This window comes from Micrasema longulum, unplaced genomic scaffold, assembly GCF_059751315.1.
Source record: "Micrasema longulum isolate JH-2025_06_02 unplaced genomic scaffold, ASM5975131v1 h1tg000549l, whole genome shotgun sequence".
Classification (NCBI taxonomy): domain Eukaryota; kingdom Metazoa; phylum Arthropoda; class Insecta; order Trichoptera; family Brachycentridae; genus Micrasema; species Micrasema longulum.
The window spans coordinates 79,795-102,469 of record NW_028277745.1 but is presented as its reverse complement, the minus strand read 5'-3'; the positions used below and the strand labels follow the sequence as shown (position 1 = coordinate 102,469).

The following is a 22,675-nucleotide window of genomic DNA, read 5'->3' as shown; positions in this document are numbered from 1 at the left end:
AGCACAAGGTACACGCCTTCCGCTTGGAGTGAAGCTAGTTGGAGCCATGACCAGTGCTTTTCCAAAATCGTATGCCTAACAAAAATATTATTTTTGGTTGCCGCGCCTCCTAGGCTTTCCCAAATTGATATCTAGGCACCAATGAACCATTAGAATTAACAATCCCCGCTGGCCACTGGATTTTCATTCCAGGCTCGCTATGATGGTCTCTCTCGTATGTTAGTACTCTTGCGTAACCGTCTCTGCCATCACCTAGAGGAGTAAAAACATCAACGTTCTTCTTTCGTCCGTCTAGGATCCGAAGACCGCTTCTGCAACGGAAGACAAAATAAGGCGCACTGTTTGTTTATCTCGAAAGAAAATACATTCCGAGACAATGCAGTATCTGTTCAACAGCCTGTCAAATTATATTTTACCTGATGGCTGTACACCATAGGTTCACCTTTCGTAGAACGCATGTCCAAGTGTACTAAAAAAGAGAATCTTTATTGCATCGCCAATCAGATCCACATATTACGCTTATCACATGACCCTTGTTAAACCATCCAGCGATCTTACTTTTGTCCACGAAACCGATTAAAAGACATCCACACACATAACTTCAAGTTCAACAAGGCAAGTCCGAGATTAATGCTAAAAAACAAGGCCTCGCTGCACATGTTCTGTCTATTAGAAGACCACACCAACCTTTAATTCTAGCCATTTTCCATATTTTTTACCAGTTACACTAAGAATTTTGTCATCACTCCGGAGACAAGCCGGGACAACAGAAAAACTTAATTTTTCTTTATAAACCATAAGAGTGGAAATGTAAAACCAAAACAATAAACAAACAAAAAAAATATTTACAAGTTTTATAAATAATTTTACAAAGATTAAAAAGATATATTATGAAACCCATTTTAATAAAGAATAATCTTTCATACTTTTATCATTTGCATATTTACTGTACAGCACCCTTAAGGTGATCCCAAATTTTTCACAAAAATGTCACTATATAAATTATCAGAATATAATAATAACTGCATACCAATTTGAATAATTCACACTAGGATTTTTGGCAGAAACAATAACCATTATAATCTGTCAAAAGAATGCTATGTGCTGCTTTTGCGGTCAAATAATAAACTAGAGCAGTGTTTTTCAACTCTGTTTTTGAGCCTTGCTAGGGGGTCGCTGGCCCAAGTAAGGCAAATTAAAAATTGAGGGATGAAAAAAAGCGCCAGATCTTAAGAAATCCTGTCGCTACCCCCTCTCCTTAAAATCTTAACTCATTAGTCGTGACTGCTACCACCCAAACCCGCCTACTGTCTGTATTAAATGCTGCAACGAGACTTATTTTGGGAATCTCTAAGTTCAGTCTTGTCACTTCACTACTTCGGCAATTACACTGGCTATGTTTTTCGCAAAGAGTGGAATACACATTCTGTTGGAGTAGTATAATTCACTGCACAACTCTGCTCCGGAATATCTAAGGGAACCATGCATTTCAGGTGAACAAGCGTCTTACGCTTAGACCATTTTCATCTACGGCAAGAGGAAAAGTTATTATACCTCCACACAACCAACACATTAAATTCAGTGAACATGCATTTGCGGTCGCATGCCTTATGGCATGGAATGCTCTCCCAGCAGACGTGCGAAACTGTGAGAGTGAAGTGATGTTTTGCTCACCATAAGAAAAATATTTTTACTATAATAATATAATAACCTTAGAGTAATAATACATGGTGTATTTGTCAGCGCTTTTGCCTACCATGCAACTCCCGACATGGTTGACATGAAATATTTATTCAAAAATAAATATTTCATGCCAACCTTAAGGCTTGTCAGTTAAGATCTATTTTGAAAAAATTTAATGTACTAATTTTTTTATTAAATGCTACTTTCTAAAGTAGTCCATATCGCATTTAAGTGGTTTCCTTTCTCTTAATATAATCTCTATAAGAAAACGGGAATTAAGTTGGGGTAGAGTGGGGCTGAAGATAACTGAAATGCTAGACTTTGAACGAAAAGTACTCAGAAGAATCTGCGGACCAGTGAGAGAGAATTATCAGTGGCGCATTCGGTATAATGAAGAACTGTACAATATATACCAGGCCCCGAGCATCTCGGCACATATGAAGATGCTTAGATTACGATGGGCATGTACAGCGAATGCCTGACTTTAGTGTCCCTAAAACAATAATGAACGGACACCCGGGAGGAAAGAGATAAGTGGGAAGACCCAGGCTGAGATGGGAGGATGAAGTGAGAAAGGATGCAGCTCAGTTTCTCCAGGTGGCAAATTGGAAGACGGCGGCTGAGGACCGACAGAGTTGAAGGCCAAAGCTCGATATGGGCTGTAGCGCCATCGGAGAGAGAGTGGGGCTCATCATAGTTCAGAACTCTGATTCGTGGACCACAATTATTTCATATAAATAAAATATTCGGGAAACACTGGGCACAACTCGTATTGAGGCATTAATTTCCAATATATTGTGTGAAATGCTTAAATCTATAACGCACCTGATGTGTATGACTGAGCATCTTGCTTTCGCTTAGTAAATAAAATAATAAAATATAAAAAAAGATGCACTGTCGAGGATTGATGATTGGTATGGTGTCTCATATAATTTATAGTTGTGTCAGACTGAACTGTAAAGGTTCTTTATCCAGTACCTACTTATAAACTATTATATTATTTACTAATTTATTATTTTATATCAGTTTATACCCTTTTATGATTATTTTTTGTTTCTGTACATATTTTTTCAGTTTAATTAATTTTTTCATTTTCAGATATTTCTCAGTTTCATATACCTACTTTGACAGTTTTGATTTTTTTTAGTTCCATAATTTTTGTAAGATTATCATATTTTTATGTATTATTCAATTTTGCATTAATTATCTTTAGACATCATAATAAAAATAAAATTATGTTTTTATTACGAAAGTGGTCAGTGGACAGAATGTTTCTATACTGATTTATTATTTACGTAAAACATTAATATAAGAAACTCAGTAATTTTATATCTCGTTAAAATACATTTTATTATTTTCAGTTTAACCTTTTCTTTTCTTTCTTTTTTATTTTATTTACATGTTTTAGATCTTAATTTTAATAGGTACTTTTAATTTTTGTTTTGTAGATATAAATTGAAATTTTTCATTTATTTAATTCTATTTTTATTTTTTATCTTGTTTAGGTTACATTTACGAGCACCCACTATTTTTTTTTCTTATGTTTCAAATTATTCTTTAATTTAATTGTATTTTTTTCTATATATAAAGTTTATTTTTTTCTCTCTATTTTTCTACTTTTGCTGGGTTTTTTTCAATTTAAAAAAAAAAAAATAATCTTAAAGTAGGGCACACATATCATACATATTGTTATGTGTGTTCTAATAATAACATTGCAAATATATTTAATTTATAAATTGTTTATCACATATGTCTTGACCATTATTTTAAATTTTGATATGTTTTTTTCTTCATAAATATTTTTTTTCCATTTCGTAATACTTTTTAATTGCTTTAAATAAAATTGAATTTTGTGACTTTGCCCTTTTCCTAAATGGATTTCTAATTTTGTTCTTTTCTCTAGTATTGTGATCGTGTTCATGCTGGTTCTATTTTTTTAATATATACATTTTTTAAAGCATCAAAAACAAAATGGTATATGTTCATTATTTATTATGTGTATAATATTATGTCTGTACTCTTTTACTTTTATTTTATTTGGGAAATCAACAGTTCTACATACATATTTTTAGTAAACAAACAGATATAGTGTATAAACTCAGAACTACTAACAGATTTCCACATAGTATACAAAGTTAGTAAAGAAAATATTACAAATCAAATAAATACATACAATTTATACATATAAAAATGTTATTTTCATGTACTCAATAATCAAAGATTTTTTAAATATTTATTTTAAGAACATTAAGTTACTGTAAATTGGGCGGGATAAGGACAAAAATGCTTGAAGAGAGGATAAGGAGGGGAGGGGAGATGTACATATTTATTATTATAATGTCTACTAAGTTACATAATACATTTTTAGTGTAAATTTTAAATCTGACAGAGTGATGTTTGTGTAATCTATATTTTTAAATTTTGTATTGTACATTGAAAAAGTCCTATGAAAAAAAGCATTTTTAACATACGATGTTTTACTTATTGGTACATGAAACAGGTGGTACCGTCTACAAATCCTGGCTGGCACATGTATTGTTATTAAACCAAGCAGCTCTGTACAGTCAACCATTCCTGTCATAATTTTGTAAAGCAGTAGTTGGTCCGCACACACTCTGCGGTACTGTAGAGAAATGATTCCATGGAAGGTGGAGGCAGTGAGAGTAGATACATAAGAAATACCGGTTTTGTATTTAAGGTACTTTATAAATTTGTTTTGAATATTTTCTATTCTACTTATATATATATGGCATACTGGGGATTCCATATCTGAGAGGCGTATTCCAAATGGCTTCTGACAAATGTATTATAGAATATAGAATAGAATCAGTGTATCACCACTCATAATCAAATTTTACAATAAAGCCCTGCGCGGTCTCAGGAAATAAAGAAATTTAATGAATTACTATTGGCTGTCACTGTTAATATAAGTCATTTCTCTGTAGGGGTAGACAGAAGATAGAATGCCATACCACTCTTATCTTTACACTCAGACCTCACTTTCTTTACGTTCATTCCTCTCTTCATGTGTGTACGCCAATTGAAGTATTTGTTGAATTTGGTTATGCCATGTCTTTCTCGTTCTTTTTGTTTTCTGCATCAATCAACCATTGCATTGTAATTTTTTAAATATCTTTTACTTTCATTCGTTCTATATGTCTGGTATTGGTTTGAACATTATACATGTTTTTTTAGGGTCAGACTGCAAAACTTCAGAGGAACATTCCTCATGGTTTTCACTTTTAATAAAAACCTACAATTTTTTTTTTCAAAGTGAATTTTTCTTAATGAATATAATTTGAAAAAGGAGACAATCTTTAACGTCTCACACTCGCATCCCTTCCACAAACCACTACACCTCCTCTATCCAGCCGCTTCCCTAGTCCGCATCCGGTGCGGATTGCTTCGATGGTGAATACATGTCACGTACATGTACCTGTCGTTTGCTTTTTCTTGTCATATACTTTTGAATGATTTGTTCACCATTGTTTAGTTTGACTTTTTTTAGTGACTCTTCGGACAGCTAATTTGCCAAATTTTAGTGTACTAACTACTACTACTTTAGTGTACTACTCCAGACAAGTGTTTGGATGTTATTGAAATTTAGCGATGTTTCGGGCAGTTGATTTGCCAAACTTTAGTGTAACAACGTGACTTTTTCTAGGCCATATAAGTGTTTGGACATTATTTAGTTAAGATATTAGTGATAATCAGACTGTTAAACTTTAGCATTTAGAAAACATAAACAAACAAGTGCACTCAGCTTTGTTTGGATATTGTCGCATGCGATCGTATACACACGACAATGTCCGAACTAAGCTGAAAACAAGCGGTTGCTCTGGTAATCATACACTGCTGACCGCAGCGCTCGCCCAAAGGTAAAGGTTAAATATTAAAAAATATTTTCAATGTTTTTTTGTTTGTTTATTTTTTATAAGTTGAAAAAGCGTCCAGTACCCCAAGACTCTAAGTCAATTTGTGTTTATTAGGCTCTCTCAGTGGAGGGGGGCAGTGGACCCGCGCTCCTCCCGCGCCCCCCGGGCTGGCGGCGGTGGCTCCGACGGGAGGCGGGGGCGGGGGCGGAGGCACTGGGGCTGGCCGCGGCCGCCGCCCCACCACTCAGCAGCAGATGGCCGCCGCACAGAGAACAAACAACATTGCTACTCAGCAGGCTTCTATCACTGCAGCTGCTGTCCAGGTAATTAATTCATTAGGTAACATATTTACACAGGGTGTTCTTTAAACCCTGTCACATCCGAAACCACGATGATCAGTATGAGCAAGAAGACGTATTGGCACATTAAAATAAATTTTTAGAATTACTAAAATCTTAAAAAATATAAGATAAGGGGAGCCTGATACACTGTCAAATGCGCGGCCGCGCCCCCCTCGCTTCTCCCCTGCAGAAGTAAGCAACTGTTTGTTTTTTTAAAATATTTTATTATTTATAAATTTCTTCGTTCTAAATATTTTTTCAAATATGCTAATATGTTTTCTTGCCTATACTGATCATCGTAATTTCGGATGTGGCAGGGTTTAAAGATCACCCTGTATTTAAAAATAATGTTAACCGCTGTCAAAAGACGACGGGCCGCATACTCCCACATTCCGTGGAGAAAATATGTCCTTCTACATCTCATAGTGGAAGGGAAGATATAGGGTAGACGGGGTATATAAAATAACATCATGGCTCAGGAATCTTCAGCAGTGGTTTGGAATACCAGATGCTGCATTGCTCATCAGGATGGCTCTGTATTGAGAGGAGTTTCAAGTGATGGTCGCCAGCCTCCGATTGGAGTGGCACGAGAAGATGTAAAATATTCATATATTTTTTAATGTATTGTAATTACCTCAATAGGTAAGCGCATATCGAGATAGGAATTGATTTATTTTTATTAGGGAGCATCGATATGTCCTGCCGATACGATATCTTTATTTATAGAAAAGTATCGGTGATATCAATACAAATACGGATAGTGAATCAAAAAGGTTTTCTGTAAATAAGACATAAACGAAGTTCCTATGCTTGTTTTAAGATGGATGTTTTTTGTTAATTTTGTTTAAAATTATCAGCATTTCAATTTGTTATTTATTGACAATTCTCGATGGAATTCCATTGTATTTAGGTAATAACTTATGTTTTCATATAAGTGGAAGTGTAAGAAGTATTTTTATTGATAGCTTTTATGAAAATATAAGTTATTACCTAGTTATCAGTAAATTTTATAATATCAAAAATTAGTTGCATAGATTATAAGAACTATTTGGTGATAATTAAGTATAGTCTTCTGGGATTGTGTGGAAACACCCTTTTTTTATTTATTCTTTTTTTTATTAATACATTTCATAAAAGGTACATGTTTTAAAAAAATTCTGTACGAATATACTTTTATACATTTAGTAAATGTTATCACTGTAACACTCCAAAAATAGAGACCAACTATTGTGCTTGGCGAGTGACTTACACTGTTGTAGTTGTTTATTTATAAGAGTTTAGATAATTTTGAATATACGAGTATCTGAGAAAAAAAATAAAAACATAGAATATACGAAGAAAAAAACACAAAATAATAAAACATTCATACTAATTAATATTTAATGCAGTTTTTACACGTGTTCAAAAAATTTCTTTAGATTTACTTTATATAATTTATTAATTGATGTATAATTTTTAATTGTTTTTAGTTCATTGGGGAGATTATTATAATTTTTTACACCTTTTAAGACAAAGACCTTTATAATATTTGGCTGATTTATATAGTGCCATTTTTGTAAAATATCACCTCAAGGGCGCTTTACAATTGTATATCTAAACTTACATATGTAAATAAATATTTCATGTTAACCTTGTTGGTAGTCGAACTCAGGTCAGGTTTTAAAATTATACTAAATGTTAATTTTTCTAAAACATTCCACAGGCTCTCAACGGGTGGAATGGTCTCATCAATGGACAGGCACCTTTTGGACAAGGACTTACTCAAGCCCAAACACAGCAAGTCTTTAGGATGGCTCAGGTATATTCCACTCTCTTATCAATAACAAGCATCATCAGACATGGGTAACTCGAGATTATTTTTTGAGCTGCATGTCAGCTCGCAACTCAAGTACTTGAGCTGGAGTTTTGAACTGGCTCACAGATCAGCTCACATTATTCCACACAACCATCAAGAGCCGCGAACTCAGGCGTGGAACGGCTATGGCAGTGAGCCGAACGATACAGGTCGCACTGTTCAGCTCAAATCAGATTTACTGGCGATTCTTGTTGCGCTTCTTGATGGCTTATGAGGAATAGGGATTTACAGTTTACACAGGTTGATCTTTGCCATGCAGCCACTCGTACTATAATCGAGGATCTTATAATCATGATAGCTGGTAAAAAAAAGGGATCTCTGGAATCGTTTTTCCGAGGTAAATAACTCAGAAGTAAAATGTGTGTATTGTAGCCAGTTTGTAGCCGTTTTACAAAATTTTGTCTCATTCATAATATATTTGCAAACACAAATAAACGTTTGGTTCACTGAATCACCGCAAATGTGCTGAGTCAGCTGACCTGATATTTAATTTTCTGTAAAGCGTCGTGTACATATATGATTCAAACGAATTTACCGCTGTGAGCTGTAAGATGTAAGCCAACCTATTAGACATTTGAGCTGCGGATCAACAGTGTAAAGAGTTAGAACTGTTTTTTTTTTAATTTGGCTAAGCACCAGAAACTTTTCTGCGCATTTGTCAGTCTGCTAAAGGCATTTGATAGAGTTGATTGAGAGAAATTGTGGAAGGTTTTATCGGAGCATGGAGTGAATGGTAACCTGACAAGGGCTATTGCGTCGCTGTACAAGGACAGCACAGCATGTGTGAAAGTGAATGGATAATTCACATTGTGGTTTACCATTTCTAAAGGATTCAAACAGGGATGTGTGATGTCGCCATGGTTCAACATATACATCGATAACTGTATAAAAGAACTGAAAAATTTAAGAATGGGAGCAAAAATGAGTGGTAAAACTGTTAACTGTCTTCTGTATGCTGATGATGCCGTGCTTCTTGCTAGCAGCAAAGATGACCTGCAATTCTTGGTAACAAAAGTCTACGATGTATGCAAGAAAAGCGATTTGCTTATGAATGTTGATAAATCGAAAGTGATTGTTTTTGAAAGGGATGAAAATTAACAAAATGTGAGATCAGTGTGAATGGAGATATTTTGAATCAGGTAGAAGAGTTTGTACATCTGGGAAGTATGTTTACTAAGGATGGAAAGACTGAGAAATATATTGAAAGGAGAGTGAGTGGCGGGAACAGGGTGAATGGTGCACATGTTTATCCCAGGAGGCAAAACTAGTAGTTCACAATCGAGTTCTAGTGCCAACTTTAATGTATGGGAGCAAAGTACGGAATTGGAAAAATAATTATGATAGTAGGTTAAATGCTGTCGAAATGCGATCCCTCAGGCGAATGTGTGGTAAAACGATGTATGATAGGTGCACAAATGTCAAGATCCGTGAACTGTGTAAGGCTGAGACATGCATTATCGATAGAATCAAGAAAAGGGTGCTGCGTTGGTTTAGACATGTAGAGCGAATGGACGGCGAAAGAACGGCTAAAAGGATCTACGGTGAGAATGTTGATGGATGCAAAAAACGAGGAAGACCGAGAAAGACATGGCACAATCAAGTCCATCAAATACTTGAAGATTGACATGTCAAGAGTAGGAATAATCGGCGTGCGTGGATGAGAAGATGTATGAATGTAGAGGAAGCGAGGTTTGTATGCAAAGACAGAATGATATGGCATTCTATACTCTCTGCCTACCCCTACGGAGAAACGGCGTGATGGTTTGTTTGTTTGAAAATTGAGTTATCCATGCCTACATCACACATTGGTGTAGTTGTCTGGGATACTTAAGGTTCTTTAAAAGAAAGTCAGGAGTTGATCAAAGTAGAACGAAAGGGGATCCTGTTCCATGAGGAGTCAGTTCCATGGCTGATATTTATAAAACTGTTCAGATAGGTTAAACACCATATCACGTTTATCGATTTGTGCATAAATTTATAAATTAAATCTGGAATCTTTTAAATTATTTTTGCTTTCGATTGAGTATTTTAGGTTATAGTGTTTTTATGCGAGTTAATAACACACATGTATTTGTCAGCAGGCACAAGTGGCTGCCAGGTACGGTGCCGGGGCGGGAGGTCGAGGGGGTGGTGGTGCACATTCTGGACTCACACCGTCACAAGCTAGACAACTACAACAAGTAAATTTTTTTTCTCTCCTGTTGTGATTTATTTTATTAAAACAAATTGTTTTTCTCGCCTTTCATATTATGTCAAATTTCTGACAGAAGTTGTAACCGACTCTATTCTAATTTGGAAGTTTGTTTTTCGATTGTAAAAAAGTATGTTTCAACATGTAAATCTTTTTTTTTTTACCAACTGCTGAAAACCCAGTGATTTAGTGGTTCAGCTAGAGAGAAAATATGCACCGCCATAAGATATTAAATATGTAAGTAAATATGCTGGTCAAAACTGTCTGGAAAGATTGATAGTAAATATGAAACCAGATATTTTTTTGAAATCTTTTTAAATAATAATATATAGAAACAGCAAAGAATAATTGACACATTTTTTATTTTTTTTATTTATTTAACTTTTTGTACATAATGTTATTTGTACATTGGCGGGCTTATTGCCAAATGGCAATTTCTTCCAACCAACCAATAAAATAAAAGTTTTATTTTTATAATTCAAGTTACAGAATATATTCAATAGAAAAAAAAAGATTAAAAAGTTAAAAATAGAAATAAACGTATTTGTTTATAAATTACCTTAAATCAAAACTATTACTCAATGAGAAAAAGGAAAAAAGAGGAAAGAGGAAAGAGGAAAACGGAAAGGAGGAAAGATTAAGGAAGAGAAAGGAGATGTTTCTTCAGACGTGATTTAAACAGAGATAATGTAGTAACATCTTTGATGGTGGATGGGAGATGATTCCACAGTCGAGCCGCATGGACACTATATGAGTTAGAGAAGAAAGAGGAATTGTGGATGGGTATTAAGAGAATGCCTTGAGAGTTAGAACGAAGAGGTAAACCATGAACTGATAAGCGTTGAAACTTTTCATGCAGGTATATAGGAGCGTTAGGACTATGAAGTACATTGAACAGAAGTGAGAAGTGAACCGATTTAAAAATAAGGAATACAATGAATGCACTAAGAATGAGATTATAATTTAATAATACAGTTTTTTGACAATTTTTCTTACCTTGATTGATTGCTTAAACAATTTATTGTTGCTGTCTTCATCATTACCCTTATATGTATATCATCTTTGAATAAACTTAATAGTGATGCTTAATAATGTATAAATATGAATTTTATCTATTGCTAATCGAAACATAGTAATATTTATTAATCTGTTCATCAAAATATGTATTTATAAAAATATTACTAATATAATTTTTTGAATTATTTTATTTTTGTTTTTACTATCAAAATTAATTACTTAATTGAATTATGAAATTATTAAAGAAATAAATTCAAAATGTCATTCGTTTTGGTTTGAACCCCACTCTTCACCAACTTGATTCCCATTTTCTAATAGTGAGTTATTTACAACTCGTTGAAAATGGCCCTCAAAATCAAATATTTGTGTAAATCATAAGAACGCAAATAATTCTTAAAAAAAAAAAAAATTGATTCATGATCTTACTTTTGCTTCACCGAATATATTAAATAATTTATCTCTATTGTATTTGACATGCCTAAAATTTTTTCATGTATTTTGTATATTGGTGTGTCATAATATTTATAAATGTATTGATTTTAATATAGAAGAGACAGAATTCAATTTACTTAACACAGAATTTTCTAACAAGTCAGGACATAAAAATTAAAATTGTGCTGTAATAAAATTGTGTAATAAATTAAAAAAATTGTTTAACAATTAACAGGGATAGGGAACATTTTTTATGACCTTTAGGCCTTTTAGGCTGGTTGAGGTGGCTACTTTACACAATGTGTAACATTCACCATTTTGCCTATATTTGAACATACATATTTCTTCAATTCTTCCAGCTGTTGATTAAGTGAAGTAAAAGAGTAGAGCGGCAATTACAAACGCTATCTTCATCAGTTCATATAGAGAATGTATAAAGTAAAATCGATATTTATGTATGTAAATGTGTATATTTATATAAAAATTTAAAGTATCTTTGTCGGTTAGCTGTTTTTGAACATGTTCAGAAAAAAATAAAATATATTCTATTTTTCTTAAATTTGACTTTGTAGATAAAATTGAAGATAAATATTAACTTCCCATTGTAATGCGGGCTCTGGAACCTTTATTGTTGCGAAGAGATTCATCTGATTTACAATTTCACAATTTTTATGCTTCTTGGACCAGTTGGTTCAGTTATAATATTTCGAGTTTGTCAAAATATTATAATTTATTGTTTGCAAACAAAATGACATTTACATTATTTATTTAATCTGCATTGATATTGTGGAATAACATGATAAAATTGAACGATAAATTTTTTTATTATATATTTTTTGAAAACATAGTTTTCATCTACAGGCGTAACAATAAACCTGACGATGAAATAATCTCCGCGTTCTGAAACTGTATTATAAAGAATTTAAGAAAAGAATCTGATTGGGAGCCATAAAAACGAATGTTGTTTGTTAACATTCAAGAACAAACGTTTTTATATTTTTTTGTATATGCATTCTCGTCAAATGCAGTCCTGGTGAATGATGAATAAATTATTTACGCTCCTAACTTTTTTCTACTTGATCAATTAAAGATTTTAAGGTCTACAAAATATGCCCAGGCCAAAGCTCATTATTTCCCAAAAAACAGCACATAAATCAGCCCAGTAGTTATTTAGTCTATTGAGGACACACATAGTAACATTTCCTTATATATATATATATATATATATACAGATAGATGTAGTACTAAGTGTTTTAAATAAATTTAAGTGGTCTCATAACACAGTGTTTTATTTGTTAAGAGATTTATTTGTTTGTGTAGCAATTTCCCAACAATGCCTTGACTTTGGCGATGGTACAACAGCAACAACAGCAACAACAGCAGCAACAGCAGCAACAGCAGCAACAGCAGCAACAGCAGCAACAGCAGCAACAGCAGCAGCAACAGCAACAACAGCAACAACAACAGCAACAGCAGCAACAGCAGCAACAACAACAGGCCCCCCCACCACTTGTGAGATCTCAGGCTAACTCCGTTCCGTGAGTAATGTTTCTCTTTCTCTCATTTGTTTTTAAAAATTTTGATCACTGCATTTTAACAGTGAACATTATTTTGTTTTATAAGATACTTAGTGAAATTTGGTGATGATATATTTAAAGGTTTTTTTTAATGACATAATAACTAGGCCACTAAGTTATGGTCACTCGTCAAAAAAAATCTTGGCAGCTAAATTTTTGTATGTTGCAAAAACTTCCATGCGGTACTAAATGAATGTAAATATTAAGTGTATAACTACTTTGCTTCCGCCGTTTTTTTCCCAAAATTCGAGGCTTTATTGTAAAAAAACTGGTTATACATTTATCATTCAAAGTATTATTCATCACTGGCCACTACTTTATTCTGTCTTTTGGACAGCGTTCGAATCCCGCGTTAAGACACTGTTCATCTTTGGAAGCAATCCACGAATTGATATAATTTATTACTCCTTCATAAGACTTAGTTTTTAAAATAAAAAATTCTCGTGTGACTGTTTTTGAAAGAAACAGAAGTTACAATTTACTGTACCCCGGTTTCTTCCGGAACAAATAATATTTAACTTAAGTGAAACAGTGATCTTATTTTTATTCTAAATGTATTACTTTAACTAAAATAAATTTATCAAAATCAATGTGCAATGATATGTTTCAGTAGCTATGTACATACTGTAAAATAACTTTGGAATTTGAAATACTTATTGCGAGATAAGATTTGTTATCACGCTCATTTTGCAAATGGTAATATAAAAAGCAATTTTTTGATAAATAAACATCCCAAAAATTCAATATAAAAATAAATGATCATCATCATCATCGCCAAATCTCTACCTGTTGCTGTATTGATAAAAATGTAAAGTTTTCGGGTGCCAGTCCAGGAATAACTTGTTATTTGGCTGTGTAATAGAACACTGTTATAATGTGTAGGTATATTAAATAAATAAATACTAAATATTTATGGCCGGTTGGTTTATGTGGCCACTTTACACACTAAAATTCACCATTCTGCCCACATTTGAACATCTATATTTCTAAAATTCTTCTATCTGATGATTTTTGTGAAGTTAAAGGGCTGAAACCTTTATTGATGCATTTGAGATTCATCCGACTGAATTATTTCACCTACATAACAGTCAGCACCTGAAAATATTTTTAAATTTTTATGCTTTTTGTCTCCATCTCTGTTGTAATATGTAGTGTGTTAAACCCCTAGGGGGTGAAATCCAGACTTTGTCTTCAAAAATTTGAACAAACTCAAAACATTGTTCTTTGTATGATTTGATAAATATCAAACGCAGGTATGTCCACAATGTCCATGTGGACCGGACCTACTGGCTTCTGAATTGAAACTGAGTTTTTTTGACAGTGTTTTATTGTAATAATGAGGACATGTTTTAATTTGAACAGTACTGAAATGAATTGGGTGGACATAATGGCATTTGATATTTATCAACTCATATTATGATAAAAAAAAATAATTCATAAATTTGGACAAACTCAAAACATTGTTCTTTATTATGTTTACATGCTTTAATTTTTATATATATTTTATAAAAAAATAAAATAAACCTATTATTGTAAGACGTCACTCCCCATTATGTACACAAGAATTGTTTTTTCTTTTACATAGTAGGAAACTTTAATATAAATATATATGTATTAAATTTATAAAAAAAAATGTATTTAGTTGCAATATTATATATATATATTTTTTTCTTCTGAATAAACCTTGCCAGGAATCGAACCTGGGACCTAAGGCATAGAAGCGATTGCGTCTACCACTACACTAAGAAGCGGACTTATCTTCACTCAATTTCCCTTTTCACAATTTCTTACTTGAGAGCAATCTTTGAGCCATAAACACAAATAATTGAATTGTTCAATTTGTTTAGAGCTCACCAGGGATCAGTGTCTACCCGAGGAGGGGGCCGCCTCCCTCAGGTCTCTACTAATGGCCACCATCACCTGGCGGCAGCTTTGCCCCCGGACCCCACTAGCAAGAGGCTCACCGCCATAGCTGACGTGGCTACATCTAGTGCGCACATCCCCTATAAGGTAACATTCCTGATAAATTATTGTTGATTGTTAATCGAAAAGTCTTTTCCAAGCGGGCTACCGTAACATAGTTATACTCTACAGTGTCAAAATCATTTTGACTAACAATTAATTCTGAGGCATTTAGATAAAGAGGTACGTCAGTAAAATTGAGTTAAGTATGCAGTTTTACTCAAGGTCTACGGAAGGTTTGGAAAAGAGATGAAAAAATTATTAATTTTAATTATAAAATTTGCTGTCGTATAATTCGAAGGTACTATTACATCAAATGCATTTGACATCGAAGAATGCAGGCAAAAAGCAGTAAACGAGATATAGGCGCATCAGCCAAGGCTGCCTGTCGTCTGCCTATAACGAATAATAATAAGAATAATAATACTAATAATAATAAGGTAGTAAGGGTTTTATTTTTAACATCATCGAAGAGGCGCGGAAACCGTTCATTGAAAAGATCAATAAGAAAAATAATATTACATGGACGAACCACAGTGGAATTGTTGTAAAATTGTTGAATTGTTGTACCAGAACTCAACTTAAACTAACAAAAAATAAAATACCACTCTAAACAACTTTTGAATGATTGGCTGTGGAATTAGCTCAGGCAGCAATAATTTTACCATAATTACAATTTATATACCAGGTTCTAAAGCATCACCTCAAAAATTTTATTTGCATTAAAATCTCTACTTGAGTGGGCCATCACTCTTACAGAAATCACAATTGTAACTGGAGATCTGAAGATTTGTTTTGACCGCAAGATGTATTCAGAATCTATTAGTTTTAACGCGTTTTTAAGTGATTTTGATTGTTCACAAGAAGTAAATAAGATGAAAATATATTATTAATATTATTATGGCTAGCTTATAAAGCCCCATTTTCGTAATATAATACCTCAAGGGCGCTTTACATAGTGATTACATAAATATATAAATTTAATTTTAATTTAAGAAAAACAATGTACTTTGTCACCGCATGCTAAGAATTTATATACCTACGCGTGATGCGGGAAGTACACTTGATGTTATAATATGACAGAAATGTGATCAAAAGATCACAGCTTATGTAACAGACATCGGACTGTAAGACAAAAAATTACAGTAAAACCCCTGTTTTACATTTTTCAAGGGAGCAACAAAAATATGGGTAAAACTGAGGAAAACTTTAAAGTGAGGAAATGAAAAATGTATAGAAAAAAAATAATTTCATTAAAATATAATTATTGTACAAGACTATAATAAATGTACTGCAGTAAAATTGTAAGAACTGTCATGATTCGGGATTATTCATATTTACCAATGATTTAATAAAAAATACTTTGTATTTTTTCAAGCAATACTATTTTTTATTGAATTGAAAAAAACATGTTTAAATCATTTTATCTGGGTACTTAACCTTTAAAACACGAAAATAAAAATTTGAATTTGCATAAAATGCATACAACTAATTTTTCCCTAAATATTGGGAACGTTTATTTATATGGTATCACTTTTTTTAGTATGGCACCACAAAATTATAAGGGTCATTTACATCACGGCCTAACTCGTTTCACACTCTTATGATAACTGTTTAAACTATCTCCTATTCACATTATGTTTATAACATAAAATAATATTTCTATTGCCAATTTTTTAAACATTCTGCATCGTTATTTATTGATGTAAAGACTAATCTTCCTAAACATGCGTCAACTGCATGTCATTAGTTAGTCAAATGTCAGAATTAGACACATAAACAAAATGGTCAATTACACTGCACCTACTTTGAATTTAGTTTGAGACAATAATCTACACATTTTTTTATTTACCTCGATTTTATTCTCCATTCACGCGGCGGCGTGCGGCTCGTCTTTTGACAGATCGAATGAGTTATGGAAAAATATCGACATAAAACCGGGGTTATGAAAAACGTAAAAAACGTTAATATTGAATTATAATGTATGGAAAAAAATGGGAACTAAATATTTCGGCGTAAAAAGTGGGAAAACGTAAAAATGAGGTTTTACTGTAGTGCACTGTATAAATCAATATTTAATTTGAATTATGAGCTTTTAGCATCTTTGATTGCTCCAGATATTGACCATTGCTCAAACGATGTCAATCAATTGGTTAGATTGTACAATGAGGTAGGTACTATTTGATTCAGGATACGGTACCACCCGATATAAGAAGTACCGATTTACCCACCGTAAAATTACTGGGAGTCTTCCTTAATTCTTACCTCTCTCTTGATGCACAAATTAGTTGGACGATAAGTTCATGCTGCTACCAGCTGAGATAAATTAAATGCATATGCAAAAAAACCCGTTTATGCCATCCATCAATTAATAAGTGCGTTTGTAGTGTTTAGAGTCAATTATTGTAATGATATCTTTGCAAGTCTACCAATAAATAAAATTACTCGCCTACAGTCTGTATGAAATGCTGGAATGAGACTTCTTTTTGGAATATCTAAGTTCAGTCATAGTACTCGGGAATTACACTGGCTACGTTTTCCACAGAGGGTGGAATACAAACTGTTGGCTTATGTATAAGTCACTGCTTATCTCTGCTCCGGAATATTTAAGGGAACTATGCATTCCAAATAAACTAGCTGACAGACATCTTACGCATAGATCAGCTACATCTACGGCGAGAGGAACAGTTATTATTCTTCTACGCAACCAACGCACGAAATTTGGTGAACGCTAATTTGCAGTCGCAGGCTTTATGGGATGGAATTCTCTTCCAGCGGAAGAGCGAAATTGAGAGTGAAGTTATGTTTTGAAAGTGATCATTTGAATAAACCCATAGCATGTGATAACAAAATAAATTGTTTTACATCAATTATAAATATTAGGTTCAAAATAAATGAAAATACATAGAATCACTTTGTAAAGCGCCCTTGAGGTATTATATTATGAAAATGGCGCTATATAAATCCATGGTAATAGTAAAAATATTTAAAACATTGACTTGTACTGCTTCACGTGTTTCATTCTTAGGTTGAAGTATTTAAAGTTTATCCTAAGATAGCATCTAAAATTGTATGTTTAAGAATGAAATCAGTAAAATGGCACCTCTGCACAATCACCTAATAGTGACTTGTACCTCTTTACGTAAATGTTACAGAATTGCTTTCTTTACCTTAAAGAAGAAATATTTTCGGAAATTTGCATCATTTTGAATATAAATCGGTTGTGGCTCTGTTTGTAACTAATGATTGATGATGTATTTGAAACCCTTTGATTTGCATAATTATTTTATGTAAAAATAAATAGTAAAAAATCACTTTTTCACCCAAGTTTTCCATTTGTTTACTGCTGTATAAGAATGTTTTTAGCGATTTATAAATTTTGGATTGGATAGATATGTTATCAACTGTAAAATGCAGATTGTGTTAAAATTATATGTTTTGTGTACAGGTTCAAAAAGCATTGGTAGAAAATATGATGATTCCATGTATCAACATGAAACCATACGTCTACACAGAATTACTGATGACTCTTCCCGACCTAGTGAGCTATTTCTTCCCTTCTGTGGCGCTGCAAGTCTGCAGGCAAGTTCTGGAGATTCTCGGCATTGAACTGTTCAAGGGAAATAGGTAAGCTCTAATGCATAATATTTTTAATATCAAATATAAAGTGAACATTAAAAATGTAATTAAGTAAGAAGCATTAACTTTGCAATTTTCTTGAAAGTTTTTAAATTAAAATTTTTAAACTGAGCCGTTGACATTAAAGCAGAAAAAATATATTATTTGCATTTTTATGATTTTTATTAAAATGTTCAAATAGTTGTAAATAAACTTTATAGAAAATGGAAATCAAGTTATGTTGGAGCGGGTTCGAACCTCTGAGTTGTGACTTTGTAACACTACTACAGGACTGCTATCTGATTCTGTCCAACATGTTTGGCTTAAATCAATTAAAAAACGAATATAAAATAGTTTAAAATTCTATTGATTATTGAATGTAACGCTCGATTGTTTGAGATACTAAGCCAGTTTGTGTTTTCCCCAGGATCCAGACGCAGATATTGCGCAACGCTGGCAAATGTAAGAACTCATCGGAGACAGCGGTGGCATTGGTACAGGTTCGGGACGTGATGAACTACATGCCCCAACTGAAGTACATGCTGAATGGCGCAGACGAGGCTCCTCCCAAGAGGCCGCGACTCAGCTAGCCCCCGACCTGGCCCCCCACCCCCTACCCACACTACTACTGACCACCACCCACTTGTATCTGATACTGTCCCCTGCCAACGAGCAGGCTGCAGTTGTTTTAAATAATGTTTATATTCATTCGATAATGAATCTCGAAAATCTACTGAGGCGCGATTGCTACATCAGACGACTAGCCATTTGGGCGCTCGGAACGGAAGAGAGTGGGATTGAGGTAGGCAAAGGCCAGCTGAGTATGACGCCTGAGTGTTGCACTCGGGACGTATGGGGGACACGGCCCATAATGTGTTGTGGACGCAGACATTAGTGAATCATGAAGTCTGCATCTCTCCAAATCGGACTCTATTGGAGTTGATGTGCGCGACGTGTGAGAGTGATCAAGCGATTAAACTTTGGAATGAAATGAGCGTTACGACACACATAGGAAAATTTAGCGGCATATTGATCGGTACGAGTAATGTTTCGTGGCAGAATGCGATCCTTGATATATTATTATATTGTATAGTATAAACTCACGAAGGTATTTCACTCTGAGCTAATACAGATCTAAGTCACCGTGTATGTTTTAATAGTAATGAACAAAATCCTACTATTGATGATTCCAAAGAACTGACTTTTAACTTTTTATTAATATTCAACATTTCCAACTCGAGAAGTGAAAGTTGAGAAATAGATTGTAATATAGAATGAAGAATTATCAAAGTTATTGATTGATGCGAAAATTGTCTCAAAAATCAGTTTACTAAAATTGTAAACATTTTTTTATTTTATTCTTCAATATTTTTGTTGTATGTTTTTTTTTTAGAAAGAATTTATAAATATCTGTCCCATATGGTAATATGCTTGGGATCTTGACAAGAACTATTCTAGGATGGGTCACAAAATTGTCGCTTCAAATATATATATTATATTATAATAATATGATGTAAATATCTCCAGAGCTATTGGCCGAGGAATTGTGTTATTCCGAATACTTGTTACTTTCACAGGGAATAACTTGCAGGAGTGACCTGTTCGTGTAGATATTGGGACACTTCCTAACTATATCACTGTCCCGCGGGGTGTAGGCAAATATTGTGCACACTATTATTACTTACACTATATTAGTTTCTACATTACGATTATTGACACGAAATATTAATTTATTTTAGTTATTTATAGATTATCTAACTTGAGTATGTATACGAGTATATAATTGGCGATATTGGAACTAATGTTTTGCTGTGTGGGGCCCCGGGCCCCGGGTTTCCGACTAGCTCTACTCAGCCCCCATTCTGACACTTACTGAATCCAAATATTTTCTCAATATTAGATACCTTCCGGTGAATAGTAATTAGTCATTTTGTTTCCCCAAGATTTCTCAAAGTTCTTACTTCCACTTAATTCTTTTCTGGAATATTACATATTATACGATAATTCTTTTCCAACTTTCTGCGCTCCTATCAAAGTATCGAAGGTATTTTTTTTATAATTGTAATATATTTTTTTATATTATGTCTTAAAGACTATTTAGTATGGAATTTGAAACTAATAACGAATGTTCATCTTGTCAGATTTTTTTTACTGTAACTTGTATAACCTGAAGAATTTATGCACAATTTTTAAAAAGATGTTGATTTCAATTTTTTTTTTAAACGAGTACTGAAAATAATATTTTGATTTACTTAATATTATCTATGTACAATGATAATTAATATTTGATCCTTAACTATTCAAAAGAATTTACAATACATTTCTATCGTACAGGTCCATTGACAAAAAAAATTGCATAATTCATTATGTATATTGATTTTGTGCTTACATGTATTTCTACCGTTGAACTGTAAAATAAATAGGAAAATTATGTATCTATATTGTAATATTTTTACCAATAAATCGCAGATCATTTTATAAATCCAAATGAATATTGTAATTTATGGTTATTACTGTGAATTAAAATCATGTATTTTGAAGGAAACGTTAAACAAATAAAAAAGTACAGATAGTAATGTTTTCAGATGTAAATGAAAACGTTTGTTGTTTGGAATGGAACCAGCCCATTGATACGTTCTCAATATTTCTCCTGTAACTATTGGTTTATCGGCACATAGTACTCGTAATTTTCTTCATGTTCGTTTCTAAGAATGTACAAATGGGTTGAACCTTGAATGCATCCTACATGATATTGTTTATATGTCACTCCATTTAGATTACAATACAATTTGCATTTGTCATTTCTGATTATTTATGTGTTGAATAAATGTGACACTGAAAATCAAACGTGGCTATCTCCAGCCGCTGTCATTTAGAAGATTTTGGGTTAATATGACTGTTTATGTTGTTTTACATAATAATATCCAGTTCAAACACAGCCATCTTCTTAATTTCTGCTACAGTTTAAAAGCGATAGAAACCCATATGGTCATATCGATCGCTCAAAGGCAAAAAGTTGATTTACTCAGTTTCACTTACAGTGGAGATAGCCATGTTAACGTGTAACGATTCCTATCACAAGTTTATCTATGTTTATTCACCTATTAAATGTTGATTTCCCTTAGGCTAAATAGGTAATTATTGTAAATTTCTATGTAGTTAAGGTTTTTTATGAAAATTTTAATGAGAAAATTTTCAACCCAAAACATGTATCAATTTAATAGCACGATCAATGACAAAGGAAAAAGATGGGCCTGATTTTGTAAAGGTGCCCAAATTGTGGATTGTGACACATAGGCTAAATATCGTATTTATAGTAAACCATATATCGCTAACAAAGTGTCTGACAGCCGATTGGGAATTGTATCGCGACACTGTGTGGTAAAGTAACTGGTAGGTTGTCAAGTGCGCAATGTTACTACGCCAATCTAAGGAAGCTTATTAACGGGTGAAATCTCACGTCAGAATATCATAACTTGTATGTTGTAAATAATCCTAGCATTTTATGGGAGCGGACTTTTGTATTCAGTCGTTTGCCTAGGGAGCCGCAGATACCGAACATGTTACAGAATAAAGCAGTATATCAACAAAATGTTATTTATAATAATGCCTCGTGTTTTATTTGTCCTACACACACCCTACTAAATTGAAATCCAGGTAATTTGCGGTATATTAGAAGGTCAATTGTCGTTGTCAATTGCTCATTGTCACATAAAAGTTTACTAGCAAATTAATTAGTGCTGCTCTCTTATTTTTACTTAAACTTATTTGCCCGATTTTGTAATACGTTTACAAAAGTAATTTTATGCGATAGTATAATATTGCTGTAGATTTAGCTGTTTGTAGTATAAGTTCATATCATTCAGCTAATTCATCTGGGGTGGTATTCTGAACGCAAAAGCGCGTGTAGAAATGACATTTTTAATGCGTATTTACGTACTAAATACACGCTAAAAGAGAAATCTCTTAGCGTGCAATTCTGTTCAGAATACCAGCCCTGGAATGCATATTTCTTACGATACTTTGGAACAGCATTGTCCAATTTTATACATTAGCCAATGGAGTTAGTATTCCACCCTTTTGGAAAACACAGATAGTACAAAATAACCAGTGTGTTGAGGCAG

The 22,675-nt window shown here is 33.2% G+C and overlaps 1 protein-coding gene across 2 annotated transcripts in view; it reads left to right on the top strand.

The window, feature by feature from the left end:
- Positions 1-22,155, top strand: part of LOC148280693 (uncharacterized) — a 28,106-nt gene extending 5,951 nt beyond the window's left edge. Inside the window, exons 2-8 of one of the 2 annotated variants that reach the window (XM_088227980.1) lie at positions 5,673-5,881; positions 7,602-7,697; positions 9,836-9,934; positions 12,715-12,932; positions 14,819-14,981; positions 18,382-18,560; positions 18,979-22,155. In XM_088227980.1, the coding sequence (XP_088084106.1) occupies positions 5,673-5,881; positions 7,602-7,697; positions 9,836-9,934; positions 12,715-12,932; positions 14,819-14,981; positions 18,382-18,560; positions 18,979-19,141 (1,127 nt within the window). In that variant the 3' untranslated portion in view covers positions 19,142-22,155. Of the gene's footprint in view, positions 1-5,672; positions 5,882-7,601; positions 7,698-9,832; positions 9,935-12,714; positions 12,933-14,818; positions 14,982-18,381; positions 18,561-18,978 lie in introns of both variants that reach the window. The other variant, XM_088227979.1, reaches the window with a different exon arrangement.
- Positions 22,156-22,675: the final 520 nt, after the last annotated feature.